Source organism: Pleurodeles waltl, chromosome 2_1, assembly GCF_031143425.1.
Source record: "Pleurodeles waltl isolate 20211129_DDA chromosome 2_1, aPleWal1.hap1.20221129, whole genome shotgun sequence".
In the NCBI taxonomy this organism is placed as follows: Eukaryota; Metazoa; Chordata; class Amphibia; order Caudata; family Salamandridae; genus Pleurodeles; species Pleurodeles waltl.
Genome location: NC_090438.1, coordinates 303,452,640 through 303,470,329, shown reverse-complemented (window position 1 = coordinate 303,470,329; position 17,690 = coordinate 303,452,640). Strand labels below are relative to the sequence as shown.

Sequence of the window (17,690 nt, the reverse complement as noted above, 5' to 3'; positions counted from 1 at the left end):
GTCACTCCCCCTCCCTCCCTTGTGTGCTAGGCGGCAGTACTCACTGTTGTCGGTGGCATTGCTGCTCCTGGACTGCCATCACGTGGTACAGCATCAGGAAGACTTCCAGTTCGGGTTCCATGGGGGCCGCGGACTCCTCTGTATCCCTGGAGGTGAGTGCCTCCTTTATATGATTCATTTCCGCCAGACTTTTCGCTGCGGGGGTCCTGCCCTAGAAATCCTGGCGGTCCGCTATGTCATAATATGGTGGGCGGGGGGGTGGTTTTCCGCCAGCCTGAAGATGGAAACCACAGTGGTCAATGGACGGACCGCACTGGTGGTTCAGGTGGTACTTTGGCTGTATATAGGAGGGATCACCACTGTGGTCATTATATGGCGGTCTTCACCGCCAGCCTAGCGACGGACCTACCGCCATTGCTGGTGTGGCAGTCAGCTAACTGTGTCTTGCATGATTTAGAAAGGAACCTTTCTGACTCACAGAGGACCCCGTGTGACGTAATTGCTAGTAAAATGTAAAGAAAGCTTGGTTTAGAATATTGGAGTTACCAGGTACATGCAGAGAAATACAGATGTGGGATTTATAGCTCTGTGTGTGGCCTAGTCATTCAGTAGGTACCAGGCCAGGGAACACTCTGCAACTAGGTATGTGCATCCAGAGACTGCCCCCCCCCCATATCCTGTTCAGGGACTCTGTGCATCCCCAGAACAACCTCAAGTGCTAGTAACCACTCATCTATACCATCATCTACAACAAAGATAGTTTCCAGATCCTTGGGAATGTAGTACCCTCTTGCCTCCAGTTGATGCTGTAGGTATGATTCCACCAGAGTTGTTGGACTCTACTTGTTTTGCTTTCATGTCCATCTCCTTTCCTTCATGCTGACTTCATGAACCAGTCATAGTTACTTTTAAGCCAATGCCCTCTCAGCCTCAATTTTCTCCCTTGCCAAGGGTATCCCTGCCTTAGCTTTCTCCTTTGAAAAGACCCTCTCTCCCTCAGTCTTTCTCTCTTGTGCCTTCATTTTTAGTTTGGCTGCAAAATGGGGCTTGATCCAATTCAGGAATAGGGGGATGGATCCAATAATATGAATATAAAAAGCAAGCTATGCCCATGACAACTATTGATTCACCAAACATGTTATTATACCACATATTTACCATAGGTATATGCATATTACTACTTTGCTTGTCCAACTCATACTGTCATTCACATAATCTATACGTCAGTTCCATTTAATTACTGAAAATAGAATACATGCATTATCGACTTCATGTAGTGACCTGCTAGTCTATTTAAATCTGTTTTTCTCTAGTAGGTCACTTATCAAAGCATCAAATGATCCAAGTACAGTATACATGAATTGACTCTATGGACAAAATTGGAAATATGTTTTTGTCTTATTCACACTCCCCTCTATTTCCCTGAGACATACTCTCATTGAACAATCACATTGATTGACCTCTTTTCCTGCGTCTTTCACTACAGTGCCCTCAGGAATTTAAAACCAGTTCTATTGGAGTGTTTCACATCTTAATTCTAGCCCTGAGGAAGACTTTTATTAACAAAAGAGCCCCTTTTGAAGGTCGAAAAACATTGGTGTATATAAGTGGGTTGAGGGTGACTAGTCCAACAACGACTGTGAGCTGCTGTGGACAAGTAATGTTTTTCAGGACCTTGAAGAAATGAATGGACAAAAACTGCAAATGAATTTCCCAACCCATAATGGCATACCAATTTTTTCAACTTAGAAGAAGGAAATTGTTAATTCAATTCAAAAGGCATAATGTGTGTTGGACACTTTTATATGTTTCTTTTTAAATGCAATAGTTTTCATTTTAGGAAGCACCAAATGGACACTTTTTATGTGAGTGTCTCTGTGATAGTGTGATAAGCAGATTTTGTCATGATTGATGTTTATGATTTATGTAATTATACACATATACTTAGAGTAAATATGCAGTATATTAACAAGGTTGGTAAATCTATCATTTTTGGAGACATTGCACAATTTCCCTTTTTAGTTTGGCCATCTGTAGGCTGAGTTCTCTCCCAACCCCCTGTCTGCCAACTCTGCAGGGGTTAATTGTGGGAAGACAGCTCACTGCTCTACAGGGAGCTCCTCTCCTGTAGGCAAGTTTTCCTCCTCTTCTGAGTGCTGCAGCTCAGAACCTGTGCCCAGGTCCTACTCTTTTTCCTCCATATCCTCCTCATCCTAGCCCTCTGTTGTGGCTAGCAACTGGTGGACTAATTAAGGAGAATTTAAAAAAATCAAATTGGTATCAAGTTAGTTAAAAGGGATTTGGAGTGTTACACAATAACCTCTGTATGCCACTCCAAAAAGCAAATACTGAATCCCACCTTTGAACAGCAAAGTGAGAAACTGGGTTGTTGGTTGAGGGTGTGTGTGAGCCCTGCTAAAGCATAAACTATAATCCTTATCAGTGTGAATCACAAAAGTTACTAAACTAACCTATGCTTAACCTGCTGATACCTTGGCAAAAAAGCAGTCAAGCTTAACTTAGAGGCAATGTGTATATGCAGCACTCAGACAGCAATAAAATGAAATCACTACGCAAAAAATAAATCCACAACAATTTAGAAAAATAGAGTTATTTGACACTATCATGAAAAAAATCTAATCAGTAGAACTGATGATATGCAATTTCAAAGATTTCAGATAAATATAGGTCCTAAAAGCACAAAGTGCCACTCACAGTTATCTGGTCGTGAAAACCAGGTGAAAGTCCTAAGTTGAGGCCAACCTCGATGAAGTGCGGACCTATTATAGGTTCCAGGTTAATCCACTGAAAAAGTTATCTTCTAAAGTGCAGGGTGAAGAGGTCCATTCGCGAAGGAGGAGGCCGTGAGGAGCAGGAAGAGTGTTGTGGATTTTCATAGTTGTAGAGCAAGGAACAGGATGGGTATCACAGACAGTTGTCGCTTCAGTGCTAAGATCGGTTGGGCATCATGAATGGTCATTTCTGGAATTTTGCATTGCTGGTGCCCATTAGCTGTCAAAGCTATTCACAGTGTAGCTCTTGTGTTGCCAATCATTGCTGGCGGTAACTGTTGCATGAAGAGTCACATTTTCTGGAGCTTCTTGATACTGGTCAGTGCAGGCGTCAAGATTATGGTACAAACAGGCCCATTTGTGGTTGTGAAGAGCCCCGAACTTCAGGATTTCTCTTTGTCTTGATGGAGGAGCTCAACTGATGCCACACCAGGTGTCCAGGACCAGGGTGACACTTCTTGGGGATCAGGAACTCATTCTAACAGGGGTCAGCAGGGCTCAGGCAGGTCCAGTTGCTGGTCCAGGCATGTCCATTGCATCAGGTTCAGCTCGGAGTTGCAGGGAGGCCTCTGAACCTTATTGTGTCCCTGTTTCTCTGAACAGGAGGCCAGTCAGCTGATGCTTGCAGTCACTTCAGATAGGGATGAAGGGTGTAAGTTCAATCTTCCTTCTCGGAGAGCAGGACAGGACTCAAGCATCTTGGTAGTCCCCTAGCAGCAGGGAAGTCCTTTTCTGTAGTATCTACAGTTCCAGGTGTATACTGAACAGTAGGTCTGAAGGTCCCCTTTTAATACTGGAGTCCACTTTAAGTAGAAGAAACTTCTGGAGTCTTCCCCTTACAGAAGTGTCTGGCATTTCCTGCCTCCCTGTCCTGGTCCAGACTGTCTGGGGACATAATAGGCTAGTCTGAAGTCCTTTGTGTATCAGGAAGGAATCTAACTACTTGAACTTCCGAAAACTTATCAAAACTTTTCTCTTTCCGCGCTAATTGATGTCTTATCTATCTGGCCTTCTAATTTATCTTTGTACCTCCTGCATCGCGCCTTTGTTTCTTTTATCTCACCTATTGTCTAGCGCTTCGATGCTCTTTTGAGCCGGAATGCGCTCTAAACATCCTACCTACATACATACATACATACATACATACAAAGAGGGTTTTAAATTACAGTTCCTCAAATACCTAACATGACAATCCCACCTGCTCCCACACAAACGTTATTACTTATTAGAAGTAAAAAAGTAACCTAGTGTTATTCTGAGGGAGAGGTAGGCCTTGCAGCAGTGAAAAAGCAAGTTAGGAGTTTTTCACTGCCAGGACATGCAACGTTAATTACATTTCCAACCTTTTAAATACACAGACACCCTGTCCTCTGGGCCCATAAGGGCCTTCGTGAGAGGTGACATATGTGTTAAAAAAGAATCTTTAAGCCTGGCAAAAGGTTTATTTGCCAAGTTAAAATGGCATTTTAAAACTACACGCAAAGTCTCCAGACATTTTAAAAGGCTAAATAAGTGAGTGCCACAAGTGAGTGCTGAAGGCCCATTTAATTTTCAGGCCCTGGGAAACATGCAGCCCCACTTACTAGGGTCTTGCAGACAAATGTAATGTGTCCATTGGGTGTGAGCTAATTTAACCATGTTTAAAGAAGAGAGCTAAACAAGCACTTTAGTACTGGTTAGCAGTGGTAAAGTGTGCAGAGCCCTAAGGCCAACAAAACCAAATTGAGAAAAACAGGAGGAGGGAAGACAAACTACTTGAAGAAAAACCAGTCTAAGGCTGACATGGCTAACAGGGCAGGATGTGAAACTATAGCATTTTAGTATTCACAGGCCAGCCAAATGCCACACTCACCCTTAAACCCCACTGGGTACCCCCATTAAATACCTCTCTGTACAGAGCTCATACCTGCCCACTCAACCATGATACATAGCTCTCTTTAAAGCTCCCCTAACTTTATCCACAATTTGGACCATTTGCCAGAGCACATTCTACCCTATTTTGCTAGCTTCCCTTAGGACCCCATAAACACAAATGCCTCTTAATTTCATTTTTGGAAAGGCATTTGTATTGAAAGAAAGATATGTCTTACTGATGACCTCCTTGGCCACTTTATTCAGGTGGCAGGTGCTGTTTCTGAGTGATTGAGACTGGGTATATACACATATTTGTAAGTATGTTCCCAGTTAGTGTTTAATCTATCACTGATTTGACATGACTGGTAGTGTCTGAGACAGTCATCGATATTGCACTAATATCCAGGCTCTCTTCAGAATTGACAGAGGCTGTGAATGTCATCCAATAAATCTGAAACAGGTGGTTTGTTTTGCAGTGTATGAAATGTGGTACCACACAAATTACCTTACTATTAGAGGTGTGGCGTGTATCTATCCTGCTTAGTTGGCTGCAGACTACAGAGAAAAGCTGATCAATTTGATTTTGCAAAGTATTGCCTGTGCTCTGCATTTTAACTCTAGACCAGGCTTGATAGTTCTTTAAGTTCCCATTATTTTTAGCTGCCTAGGTTGGCCTTTGGGATTCTTGGGTAGAAGATGCCTGTCTAGTCATAAAGAACATATACCAGTGTATGAAAAAAAACTTCTAAATTACTGGAATACAGACTCGGATTTAAATCTCTGAACAGAATTAGCTGTTTGGTTATGTTATACCGTTATTTGTAGTGCCCTCCAGCTTCTTTAAGCCACTTATGTCACCTGCCTACATTACAATGTCAAAAACATTATGACAATTAGAAGTGGTTCTATAGCCTTATTGTATAAAAAGATCTGTTGAGGAGATATTTTCTGCAATGTGCTAATTACAGTGTGAGAAAAGATCCCTTGGTGGTTTCACAAAACTAATTATACCGTGCTCACTGGTACACCATTTTGCTGAAAGGGCAATAACATACAGCGTAATATTGCCAGCATCAGGGTGAACATTTTGAACACCACAGGTGAAAGAGCACTTCCTTTAGGTTTCCAAAAATAATAAAGCCAACTGCACAATGGTGGGTTTCAATCTTATTCTCCATGTCTTTGCTTTAGGGAATGTAATGAATGTGATGTTTTAGGCTTTATTAGAAATATGAGCTAAGGTGGGTAAGCATGTTGTGGCTTTCAGTGTTTATGGCTCTCTAGACAGATTTTATAATATATTTTTGGATGATTCACCTTTTACAAACAAATTTGTTATTATAGAAAGAGGGACATGCTGGAGTTTATGTGAAATGTTTTATTGTGATGTCATTATTATGATCTTGGAAAAGTCGGGGAATCTTTTGGTAATCACCTCGGGAGGTTGATATAGACTCTGAGGAAAAGCTGAAATATATCATCAATTATAAACTATGACCTTGAAGCAGAAACGAATGTCATATAGTTTCACAGATTAATATATCCAAGCCTTAGATCAGTGGCTGCAAAGACATTCTCTTATTCCTGTGTAGCTTGCTTATATGGATTTAGGATTCATCGATGTGTCATTCACTATTATTTCAATAGTAGAATTTAGTTTGTTAGAACATACTTTATCAATCTGAAGTGCTGAGCCTTGAATGCTCCATTTGACTATTTTTAAGTAGTTTTCTTTACATTTTTGTCACAGATTTCTTCATTAGCAGGAGGAAGGCACCTCATCCCCAAGGATCCAATGTGGATGCTGAGCGGTGCTCATGAAAAGAGATGACACCAGGATGTCTATATACCATTTTATCAACCATTGCATCTGTTTCTTTTCCCACACAAAAAATAGAGAAACCATAAATTGTTATATATGCAAGCATAGTTTGTTTGAATTTTATGACAAAGGCTATATGAAATTACTAGGCAACACTGTGTTGCATCACAAAAGATAATGTTAATCATATGGAACATAATTTCCACCAGCTAAGAATTTCAGACTTCAAGAAAGTGTATCTTGTTGAAAGAATACATAGCATTATAGCATTAATGTAGTGATGGCATATGGGACAATAAACCCTGTGTCAACTATATGAAGTATGCCTCTTCTAATGTGGGCTCCTGAGCCACGTGAAGCATGCAGGTAAAAACCAAAGAATGGTTGTCTGCAGAGTACCAACCACGATGGAAACAAATCACAACCGTATACAAATGGTACATGTTTGCACAGTGGATAAATTAATTTTGAAATCAATACTTGGTTATGCCAAACTAGCTAGATGATCAACTTTCAAAATCTGTTGAACAAAAGGAATTTCGCTGTTAAACATCCCCCTGCACTACCATGCCCTGTTATCTGTGGTGTGTAATGGCAAATTCACTGAAGGAGGAGGCTAGTTGCCATAGGTGAAAGAGCACCTGGCTCAAGAGAAACTAGATTAATAAAATGTTGTATCAAAGACATGTTGATCTCCACTATCAAACATTTTGAAAGGAAAGTTTCTTCTGGTCGTATGTATAATGACAAAGACACCCACAACATTATAGATTAAGTAATCATCAGACAAAAACACCTATTACCAAAACTTCAAAATGCACTGGATGATTGAACGTTTCCTTAAACCACTACTGATTAATATTAAAACAGGTTTTGATGGCAGTACCCTGCATACAATTGATTTAGACAGATATTGTAACCTTTGACATAGAAAGGGTAAATTTGTTTGGTAAAATTGATGAAAACTAAAAGAAATGGCTTATGCAGGAAGAGAATGGAAACTGGAGGAAATTACTACCTAGCTGCCAGATCACTCCTAGCGTAAAGAGATTCGTAATGGGCAAGCAGCAAAGTATAATGAATTTATATAAAACTCACATCTCTTGCCAAGTATTTGGGCTGTAGGTGCAACTATATAAAAAAGTGTGGAACACCACAACTAAGGAGGGACTGCAAGAATTCTAGCGTTAGGTTGATCACCAGATTAAGGTTAGGTTTATGGCTGGAGATTATGGTTACATTTAGGGCTGGGTTAGGCATGAGTTAAAATTGCAGGTTAGGGTTGATGGCTTCAATTTGGTACAATAAAAACATTTGCTTCACAGGCTGCAATGGCAAGTGTGGCTTAAAAAAGGTATGTTCACCGGAGGCCCAGAATTAAACAAGGGATCCGTAATAGGTCTTACTCTCTTATCAAATAAAGTGAAATGTGAGCATTATTGAAAACTCTATTAACACTGTCAAACTGCACATATAAAGTTCTCAAAGTAAGACTTAATAAATCCATCCTACTGGAAAACACCAGCATAAAAAATGCATAAGCTTATCTCTAGTGAAAATATAACTTTTTTGGAACAATACAGAGCTGAGTGGTCTTCTAGCATATAGCACTTTGGGTCACTTAGTACATTTCAAAGGAACGGCTAGATGGTTGCTTATTGTTAAATAACAGCTGGATCTTTACAACCCCAAAATTGGAGCTTTATTTAAAAGGGTTATCACCCCTCACTCTTCTGGAAAAATCATACTATTGCATTTCAGAGGCAGATAATCTTTTGCAGGACACTGGGGGGGACTCTTATCTGAAGATCTGTATATTTGATGTCTACACTGTCTTCCATACCACTATTCATATTTTAAACTAATTTGAAATCTGACGCAATATGCAATGCATTCTAGTATATCAAAAGTAATATTAGCAAAAAAATGGTTGCAGCCTGGGTTATGTTTGAATTAAAATAAGCGTAAAAAGCACATTTTTATAGTAAAAACATTATGCCGAGGGCTGTGCTTACAGTTATGTTAAAGGTCACAGTTAGTGTTAGGTTTAGAATTGTTGGTACCCTGGAGGTTAGTTTTGGATATAGGCGGAGGGTAAGTGTACATCTTAGTATTAGACAGTTGGTAGGTATTTTTTTGGTTCTTTTTAGTCTTTTTATTGGTTTAACGTCACCTGATACAGCAAAACATACATTTAAACTCATAATGGTTTCTCCTTAGTAGCTTTGTCTTGAATGTGTTTTGCCACTTTTGTATTCTTCATTATCCCATAGACCTCTCTCTTCACCACCATAATTGACTTCTAAGTGGTTATCTTCTTAGAACCATGAACCTTTAGTTGAGATTCTGGATATAGTGATGGAAACTGAATGATGACCTACTAATTGCTTTTAAGCTAGCAGTTGTTTTAGGTTGTAAGGTATAATTTACGCTGAAACTTATTGTTCATTCCTACCTTTGATATTAACTGTATTAGAATATGTTCTTCCTTTGGCAAAGGGAGCTCTTAACGTGTCACCAAGTGATTCAATTTAAAATGCAAGCTGAAATATATTGTTGTCAGATTTGTAGCGTGCAGTATTTAAAAATTATTTTGTCTCAGTTCCATTCAAATTAGTTTCAACTATCTCTTGTGTTTTTTTCCACCTTCTTATCTGTTTAACAGATGTGCTCTCAAAAGAGCACTGAACCAAATAATGTTTAAAATTGATAAACAGACAAGAATATGGGGGTTATTACAACTTTGAAGGAGGTGTTAATCCGTCCCAAAAGTGACGGTAAAGTGACGGATATACCACCAGCCGTATTACGAGTTCCATAGGATATAATGGACTCGTAATATGGCTGGTGGTATATCCATCACTTTACCGTCACTTTTGGGACAGATTAACATCTCCTCCAAAGTTGTAATAACCCCCTATGTCTATTGAGTGACAGCAGTATATGAACAAGAGAAATCTCAATGGATGTTTGCTTTCCTTTACAGGATATAGCAAGCAAGCCCTGCCCTGAAAGGATTATCAGTTGCTCCACTTAAATATGAGTGTCCTTCATTGCATTTCTGAAGGATGTTCAGTAAATGTATAGACTAGCTAGTTGATTGTTACTGAATGTTTCTATCATTGCTTTGGCTCAGATACTTGAACAGAAGCATTTTTGAATATTATATCAAGTCAGTTGGAATATTCTAAGGCACATTTTCCACATACTTAAAATCTATACTGTGGTAATATTTTTAAAGATAAAGCATCTGCAGGGATAATGATATCCATAAAAAATTTAATCTACCTACCATTAGTAATGATATTTCTAATTGATTCCGCCATTTCCCTGCAGAATACAATCTTCTGCCTTCTTCCTAAGAGTGACCTTGGAAACTATCTGGTGGGTCATATGGGGATAAATCATATGTTAACAGTTAATTTCTCCATCGGTCAGCATTGAGCTGTAGGACATAAATTGAACTCCTGTTGCCAAAAGTGAATTCATATATTTTCTATGTGTAATAAGTCTGAAAAATGGAAAAAGCTGATGTTAAAAAGGAATCTGAACAATTATAAAATTTCCATCTGAACTACCATAATTGAATATATCTAATTTTTGTAATCATTGTCCTCTTTCTAAGTCATACAGTTCCCTTACTGAGGCATCCTTTATCAATTTAGACCTATATAAAATATATTTAAAGAAGAAGTATCATTTCCAAGAAGCAAAGATCTTTCTTAGCTTACCAACCGGTAACAAGTATTATATAAGTAACTAAAAAGTTGAGCATACCTTTAAATGCTGTGCACTTGAGAAAGAGTTAAACCTGCGGAAAATATGTGCTAAAACTATTTTTGTGCATCTTACTATCCGTTCAGTGCATTCTTCAATCACCTTTGGGTGAGATGCTTGAACCATGCGGAGTTATTTTTAGAATATGTAAGTTGAATGGCAACACAAAGGTTGGCGCATGCTTGCTTGAACTGAGGGCAGTAGCATCATAGGAAAAACCATTAAAAAGGAAAAGGAACTGTATGCATGAGCAAGAAGATATTTTAAAAGAATGTGCTGACCTTTATGCATACCAATACTATGATGAGGTAACAGTTTATCTATGCTGTGTTTAAGTCTTCCAATATACCTTTCTTTATTAATAGGGATATATGTCCTTTACACTTCTGTCCACATGTTGTAGTGACCCTCCCCAAATACAATCTCATTGGTTCATATTTATGTTGATCATGTGAATTTTCATGATTATCTGATTGCTTGCATGATTATCAATGTACTGTACTTGGGAAGACCCATTTTATTTAAAACAAATCAATGAAAAAAACAACCTTAATAGATAAATATTCATTAAAAGCAATTAAACTAAACCTCTTTTGCCAAATTTGATATATGTTGCATTATTCACGGGTGCAGCTGTGATTTGGCCTTATGGTTAATTATGTCTCACTTTAGATGTATCCCGCAAACAGTAGGGCACCTCCGTGTGCCGTCATATGTGCTTCAATTAAGGAAAATCATCTAGATATAATTTCCTAAACAGATACTTGGTGTGGCCAAGCTATTCAATCTGATGGTATGAAACTTGGAATGGGGCCAGTTGACCAAGTGCCAATGATGCACTTGAGAAGGAGCTGAACCTAAGAGTAAGCAGTAGTTATACATTATATTAACTGACTTACCCTTCTGTACATCAACATTTCCCCTATAACTTTCGTATTATGAGTTCTGGTGAGTAAAAGTTGGTAGGAATGTACAGGAGAATGAGACTAGCCATGCACAAGAGCTGCATGCGCATTGGGGGTTCTGATGATAGTTTGCAAATCTGCCTAACCATACCAGTAATTTATTGTAAAAAAATACTGAGACAGGAGATATAATGTTGAATATATGTAGGAATCAAAATTGTAAATATTTTGTATTTTAGGTGAATGCTGGTCCATTGGCATATGCTAGGGCATTTCTTGATGACAGTCGATCCAACAAATATCCCACTAAAAAAGTGAATGAATTAAAAGACATTTTCAGGTGAGTTTTTAACATCAATCAGTTCACATTGCATGATCATTAATAATGTGTTTTGTAGCCATATATTGTGTTCCCTTTTCTGTTAGGACATACTTACATTCTTTGCTTAAAATTTTGTAAGAGCTACTGTCAAATGTTGCACATGCACTGTCTTTGACCATTTGTTTTGTAGATTGGCTGTAAATTATCCCTACATATTCCACACATATTTCACTTACTAAAGACTCCGTTCCAATATTTAGTGTGACAGATAAACATTTTCCGGATTCCACCCGCGCCATGTGCTTCTCTTTAATATGTTGGTGATACTGGTGATACATTTTTGAGCTGTCAACCTCATATTTCCATGTAAGGATCCCTCTGACATTTCTTACAGTTCGTTGATACTTAGTTTAGCCCATATTTCTCAATGTAGCTCTATATTTTAGGGTACACCAAGAGATAGTAACTCTCCTGATTTCTGAGTGGTAAGCAGGAATGAACAAGTGTTTTCTAAAGGATTAAATAAGCACAACATTATTAATTCCCTATAATTATGATGCTATGTTGCTATTCTTCAGAAGTGTGCCCCCCTACATGACCAGAACTGAGGACAGTGGTATATGGATGATTAAAGTCCTCTGAGACTAGCATCCAGTATTTTGTAGCACATTAGAAAAAACAAACCCCCAAAATAAAATGAAATAAAATGAGGGTTGTGTAGGAAACAGTTTATAAAGTTACAGTATAGGACAATGATGTTTTTATTATATATGTACTAAATCCATACATATACAGTGTAACATGATTGAGGGGAATGCAGACAATGCAGTGCTCAACTGAGGATTACATTTACCACCTATGATAGAAAGGAAACCCTGCATTCCCCAATGGTTGTATTTATACATTCAAAACCATACATAAAGAGCAGTATAAACCAATTCACAATCCCTTCTGGTTGATTGGGAAAGCCAAACAGTTGTCCTTGTCATATGTGTAAGGGTTGATGTTATATGCTTGCATTTAACTTTTTACCCACCAATCATCAATCTCAATAAAGGAATGTTTGATTATTCCATAGTTTTAATCTCAGCCTTAGAACCCTCACACCCCTGCACGGGTTATGTCCATAGGTAACAGCATTTTATATTCTTAAGGACTCTCCTGAGGTTTATCTTTTCCATTACCAACATTGACCTCATTGTTCAAATTTTATGCAGTGTAAATTATGATTTGTAAATCAAGGAAGGATATTTCCTCAGGAAGCTCATGCTGCACAGGCCATAAGTAAGTGTGGAAATTGGCAAGAGGAGCCACTACCTGCCAGGAGGGTGCGTGCACAATAAAAATTACTTGTTTATCTACACATGGCTTACAGTTCTGTTTTATAGCCCACATTTGCCGAAAACTCTTATGTAGCCCCTCCCAACTTCTTACTTTGTATTAATTTATGAACTCTATGAACTGTGAGCAGTTTTATATATTAAAATCTTGTATTTTAGATAAGTTAAATAGGATGCTGAGACTCATTGAAAAGTATTTATCAGTGTTTGCATGGCTTAGTTTGGCACTGTTTAACTGGTACGTTCCAGTTTACCTTGATACATGCTTATAGGTGTCTGTAATAATGTACACAAGTTATAGAGCTTTTGTCGTACAAGCATTGTTTCCTTCTTCCGAATATATACCATCCAGGCTTAGTCCTACACTTCTACTCTCTGTTTCCAATCAGACACATTATTGCCTAATTGGCAGGGCAAATCTACTTATTTTCCTTTAACAGTTAACAACTGTCAATAGTGAAGTTGTGTTATCATCGTTCAGTTAGAGGAGAATGGGTGAAGGCATGGAGAACTTCTTTCCCAAATATCTCACCTAGTCACACTATGACGGTTTTTAACTTGGGTCAAATGCAGAAGTACCTTCCATGGTAAAGTGTGCAATATTATTAGCCTTCATTTATGTGGGCAGTGGTATTCCAAGTCTAAGGCACACAGCACCATGGGGATGTACAAATAAATCAAAAAATCAAAACCACAGATGATTCTGAGGCACTATACACACTCTAAAGTTCCCCAGATTCTAGCCGTCATCATTCTTGTCAATAATGCTTCCCGGTTCAGTATGGAAGGATAGCTCCAAATGCAATGTCATTAGGGCCCAGTACTTTTAAAACTAACAAAAAATTAATTGATTAAGCATTCAACCTAGAGGAAATAGCTTATCCAGCTGGGTTTGAAACATTTATGGCAAAGATTTAGCCTATTTTATTTCTCCATATGCACCAGTGGCAGCTCTTTGCTAAGGCCTCATTTTCACTGTCCTATTTGTTCCCATTAGAGTCAGTCAGTTTGACTCAAACATTGAAAACAATTAGTCACCCTGCCCTTTTCTATCTTGTCAAAGGGTGGGGTGGGAATCACACAACCTCATGGAACCCAGCCCATGCAGGGACTAAATGAGAAAGATTGTTGTTAAAGCATGAAACTGCCACTGTTATCAGACACAAAGGGCCAGATAAGTTTGACAGTTAATCATTCCATTACCATTTTGAAAATTGCAGCAAACAGAATAGGTGCCAGTGAGCAGGACTACATTAACGTTCAATTGGATTGTCCTCTAATCCAATCACAGGAAAATTGAAACATTAGTGTGTAAACGGAGTAAATCCTAATGCAATGTATGAGCTTTTTTTCTAATTTTGTTGGGTGCATATATCTTCCAAAATGCCACCATTCCCTGTGACCCATGGTGACCAGTAAAAAAGGCAGTTTTTTTCTGCTAATATGCTGTTCTCTATCAAGGCATTGCTAGCATTTGGAATTGTGGGGATACAAGTGTTCTTCCCAGCCACAAAATACATACTGTAGTGATCTGGAAGAGATGGCAGCAACACACAATTAAGTGTCAAATCCTAGAAGTTTATTCTGGTTCTTCATATAAAAGAAACTCCATCCACAGAAACATAACTGTCCCCAACCTTCATAACTCCTGACTCTTGTCATAACATTCCACAAAAGAACTCCAATTAATAGAACATTACATGTCCTTGAGGAGAAGGGGGAAAATGGGACAAACCAAATGGAATAAATTACCAAACAAGTGAACATATACAATTATGAAAATTCTAATACCACACATACACCATGGACCTCCAAGTTCCCACATTGAAAGACTATTATCAGCACTGTCACCTCTCACTTAACACATCTAAGGTAGAAGTGGTAGAGCCCCAGGTGCTATAGCTTTCAGTATTGCATGAGTGTTTGTTATGTGCCCAAAACAACTCTTCTGCTATCCAGTTACTATTGCCACCTTCCCTCAGCAAGGACGGAAGCGAAGATATTTGGTATGTACCCACCATATAGCTGTAGTTGGATTTAAAATTCGACCACCGGTCCATATAGAACCTAACATCTATATGACAGTCCTGAGTTGTGATAGATATGCCAGTTAACATTTTCTTTTGTTTTTAGACAAAGGAATAATTGTTTTCTTCATTTGATATTTGCACATATGTACCAAAATACCAAATTTAATTCATCAAATCTAGAATGTCTTTATTGTGATCACATGGCACTAAATATCAACAGTTTAAAAATATATATATATATTTTATTGTTTTGCAAACAAACAAAAGAACCTGCACAACATGCTCAAAGAGACCCCCACAACACCTCTCATGATCCGTACCCACCACCCGTTGGATGGCCAGCAACTCTCTGCCCACATCCAATAAGTATTTTAGACTTGCGTCCATAGCTGGGTCGTTCTCCCCCAGGTCAGTATCATGTTCAGGCCTCATCATCCGATATACTTCCAAAGCCCCCCCAGATTTTTTCTAACTTCTCTAGGTAGCCCCTACTTTCATACACCACTGTCTCTGCCTCCATGCAGCAAGTCATGCCTTCACATGTCTTGTTTTGTGACCAGGCTCCCTCCCCAGTGGCTAGCCAGATCTCTTTTGGCAATGACAAAGTGCAGCATATAAACCAGCAGTTGCTTCGTCATCATTAGGTATGCCTAGCACTATAAATTGAGACATCCTGAGAATAACAGTGCTCACCATTTCCTCTAGTTTTGTGATAACGAGTTTCCAGTATCTTGACAACTTAGAACATCTCCAGATCGTGTAGAGGAAGGTGCCCTGCTCGGACATGGGGGGCTCTCTGTCTGACCTATCTTGTGGAGATGGGACCTGTGATAGTATGACCCATGCATTGTGTTAAACTGAATTAGGTGTAACCGGGTCCTAATAGTTACCTCACAAGGTTGCATCAGTACTGCCTCCCAATCTACATCTTCAAGTGGTCCCATGTCTGCTTCCCGCCTCTCTCGGAGCTTCCCTAGTGTATCAGATGTGATGTTTATGATTGTACAATAGAGTCAGGAAACTGCCTTTTGTGTTTATTTATCTCTCAGTAACCAACTCTCCAGTGAGGTATGATCCATCAGGTCCATATCTAACACTTGGGGGGGTCATTCTGACCCTGGCGGTAAAAACCGCCAGGGTCAACGACCGCGGGAGTACCGCCAACAGGCTGGCGGTGCTCCCATGGGCATTCTGACTGCGGCGGTACAGCCGCGGTCAGAAACGGAAAACCGGCGGTGTACCGCCGGTTTTCCGCTGCCCTGGGGAATCCTCCATGGCGGCGCAGCTTGCTGCGCCGCCATGGGGATTCCGACCCCCATTACCGCCATCCTGTTGGATGGCGGTAAGGGGTGTCGTGGGGCCCCTGGGGGCCCCTGAAGTGCCCATGCCAATGGCATGGGCACTGCAGGGGCCCCCGTAACAGGGCCACACCATGATTTTCAGTGTCTGCCATGCAGACACTGAAAATCGCGACGGGTGCAACTGCACCCGTCGCACCCCTTCCACTCCGCCGGCTCCATTCGGAGCCGGCATCCTCATGGAAGGGTGTTTCCCGCTGGGCTGGCGGGAGGCCTTCTGGCGGTCGCCCGCCAGCCCAGCGGGAAACCCAGAATAACCGCGGCGGTCTTTTGACCGCGCAGCGGTATTCTGGCGGTCCCAGCCAGGCCGGCGGCTTCTCCTTCTGTAATGTCTCAAAGGTAATGAAGCCTGCCCCCCAGACAACATCTCCAAGAGTTCCAATCCCAGGTTGCTTCTGCCTTCCAAAACTCACAAACCCATTTGTTTTAGGTAACATGGTACCCCTCCAGAGGTGGGTAGCTCGGTGAGTCTCCCCCTCCAGCCCAAGAAAGCTGCAGCATTATCCTAGGTCCTCAAAGCAGTCCTGGTTGTTCCAGCAGTCAACTTCTTTGCTTCCTCCTATATTTGTAGTAGATGAGGGATACTTCTGTCATAGCTCTTCTCCTTGTCCTCTAGGTGGGCTCAGAGCAAGGGCTGTGGCTCCAATCGTTGATCACCTGTAGTTGGGCAGCCTTGCAGTATGGTCTGATGTCTGAGAGAGCAAGGACACCATTGTACATGGATCTGTACAAGTTTTTTAACGATATTCTCGGGTGACCGCTCCATCCCAGAGCAAAGTACGGAGCGCGCTAGCTATTCTGTTGAAGCAGAACCCTAGGCTATCAAAGGGGGTATTTTGTAAAACATACAATAGCTTAGTCAGTTTTATAATTTTAAATATGGCTGCCCTGCCCCTAATCCTTGAGGGCAGTTTCCATCACCTGTCTTCGTCATCCTGGAATTCGGTCACCACTCTGGTAAGGATAATTTCCAAGAACCTGTCTCAATCCCTGGTTATATGGATATCCAGATACTTAAAACCCAACCAGGCCAGGCAGTAGTCGCTTCCTCCCTTGTTTCCCAGGCCATCCCAACGGGAGGATCACTGATTTGTCACAGTTGATACCGAACCCAGAGGATGACTCAACAGGACAACAGGAATTGAGAATCTTAGGTCCTCAAGGTAAAGCAAGGCATTGTCTGCATACAGCGATATTTTTCCATCTCTGCTATTATCAGGGAGAGGTCCATGACATCTCCCCGGCATTGCACCCAAATGCCAGTGTCTCCAGATGCAAGGCAAAGAGGAGGGATGAGAGAAGAATTCCCTGCCTCGTCCCTCCTTCCAATGCAAAAGTATCAGAGACCACTATGTTAACTCTTACAATAGCTGTGGATCCGTGGAATAAAAGGGCCACCCAGCTGTGAAACTGGGGACCAAAGCCAAACTTTTTTAGGGTCTCCGCAAGATAGTGCCTGTCAGTCGAATCAAATGCTTTCTCAGCGTTGA

The 17,690-nt window shown here is 40.3% G+C and overlaps 1 protein-coding gene across 2 annotated transcripts in view; it reads left to right on the top strand.

Moving 5' to 3' along the window:
* The window catches only part of DOCK11 (dedicator of cytokinesis 11), a 1,108,606-nt gene that overhangs the window by 976,365 nt on the left and 114,551 nt on the right, over window positions 1-17,690 (top strand). For both annotated transcript variants that reach the window (XM_069212535.1, XM_069212533.1), the window contains one exon: window positions 11,390-11,490. In XM_069212535.1, the coding sequence (XP_069068636.1) occupies window positions 11,390-11,490 (101 nt within the window). The remainder of the gene's footprint in view (window positions 1-11,389; window positions 11,491-17,690) is intronic.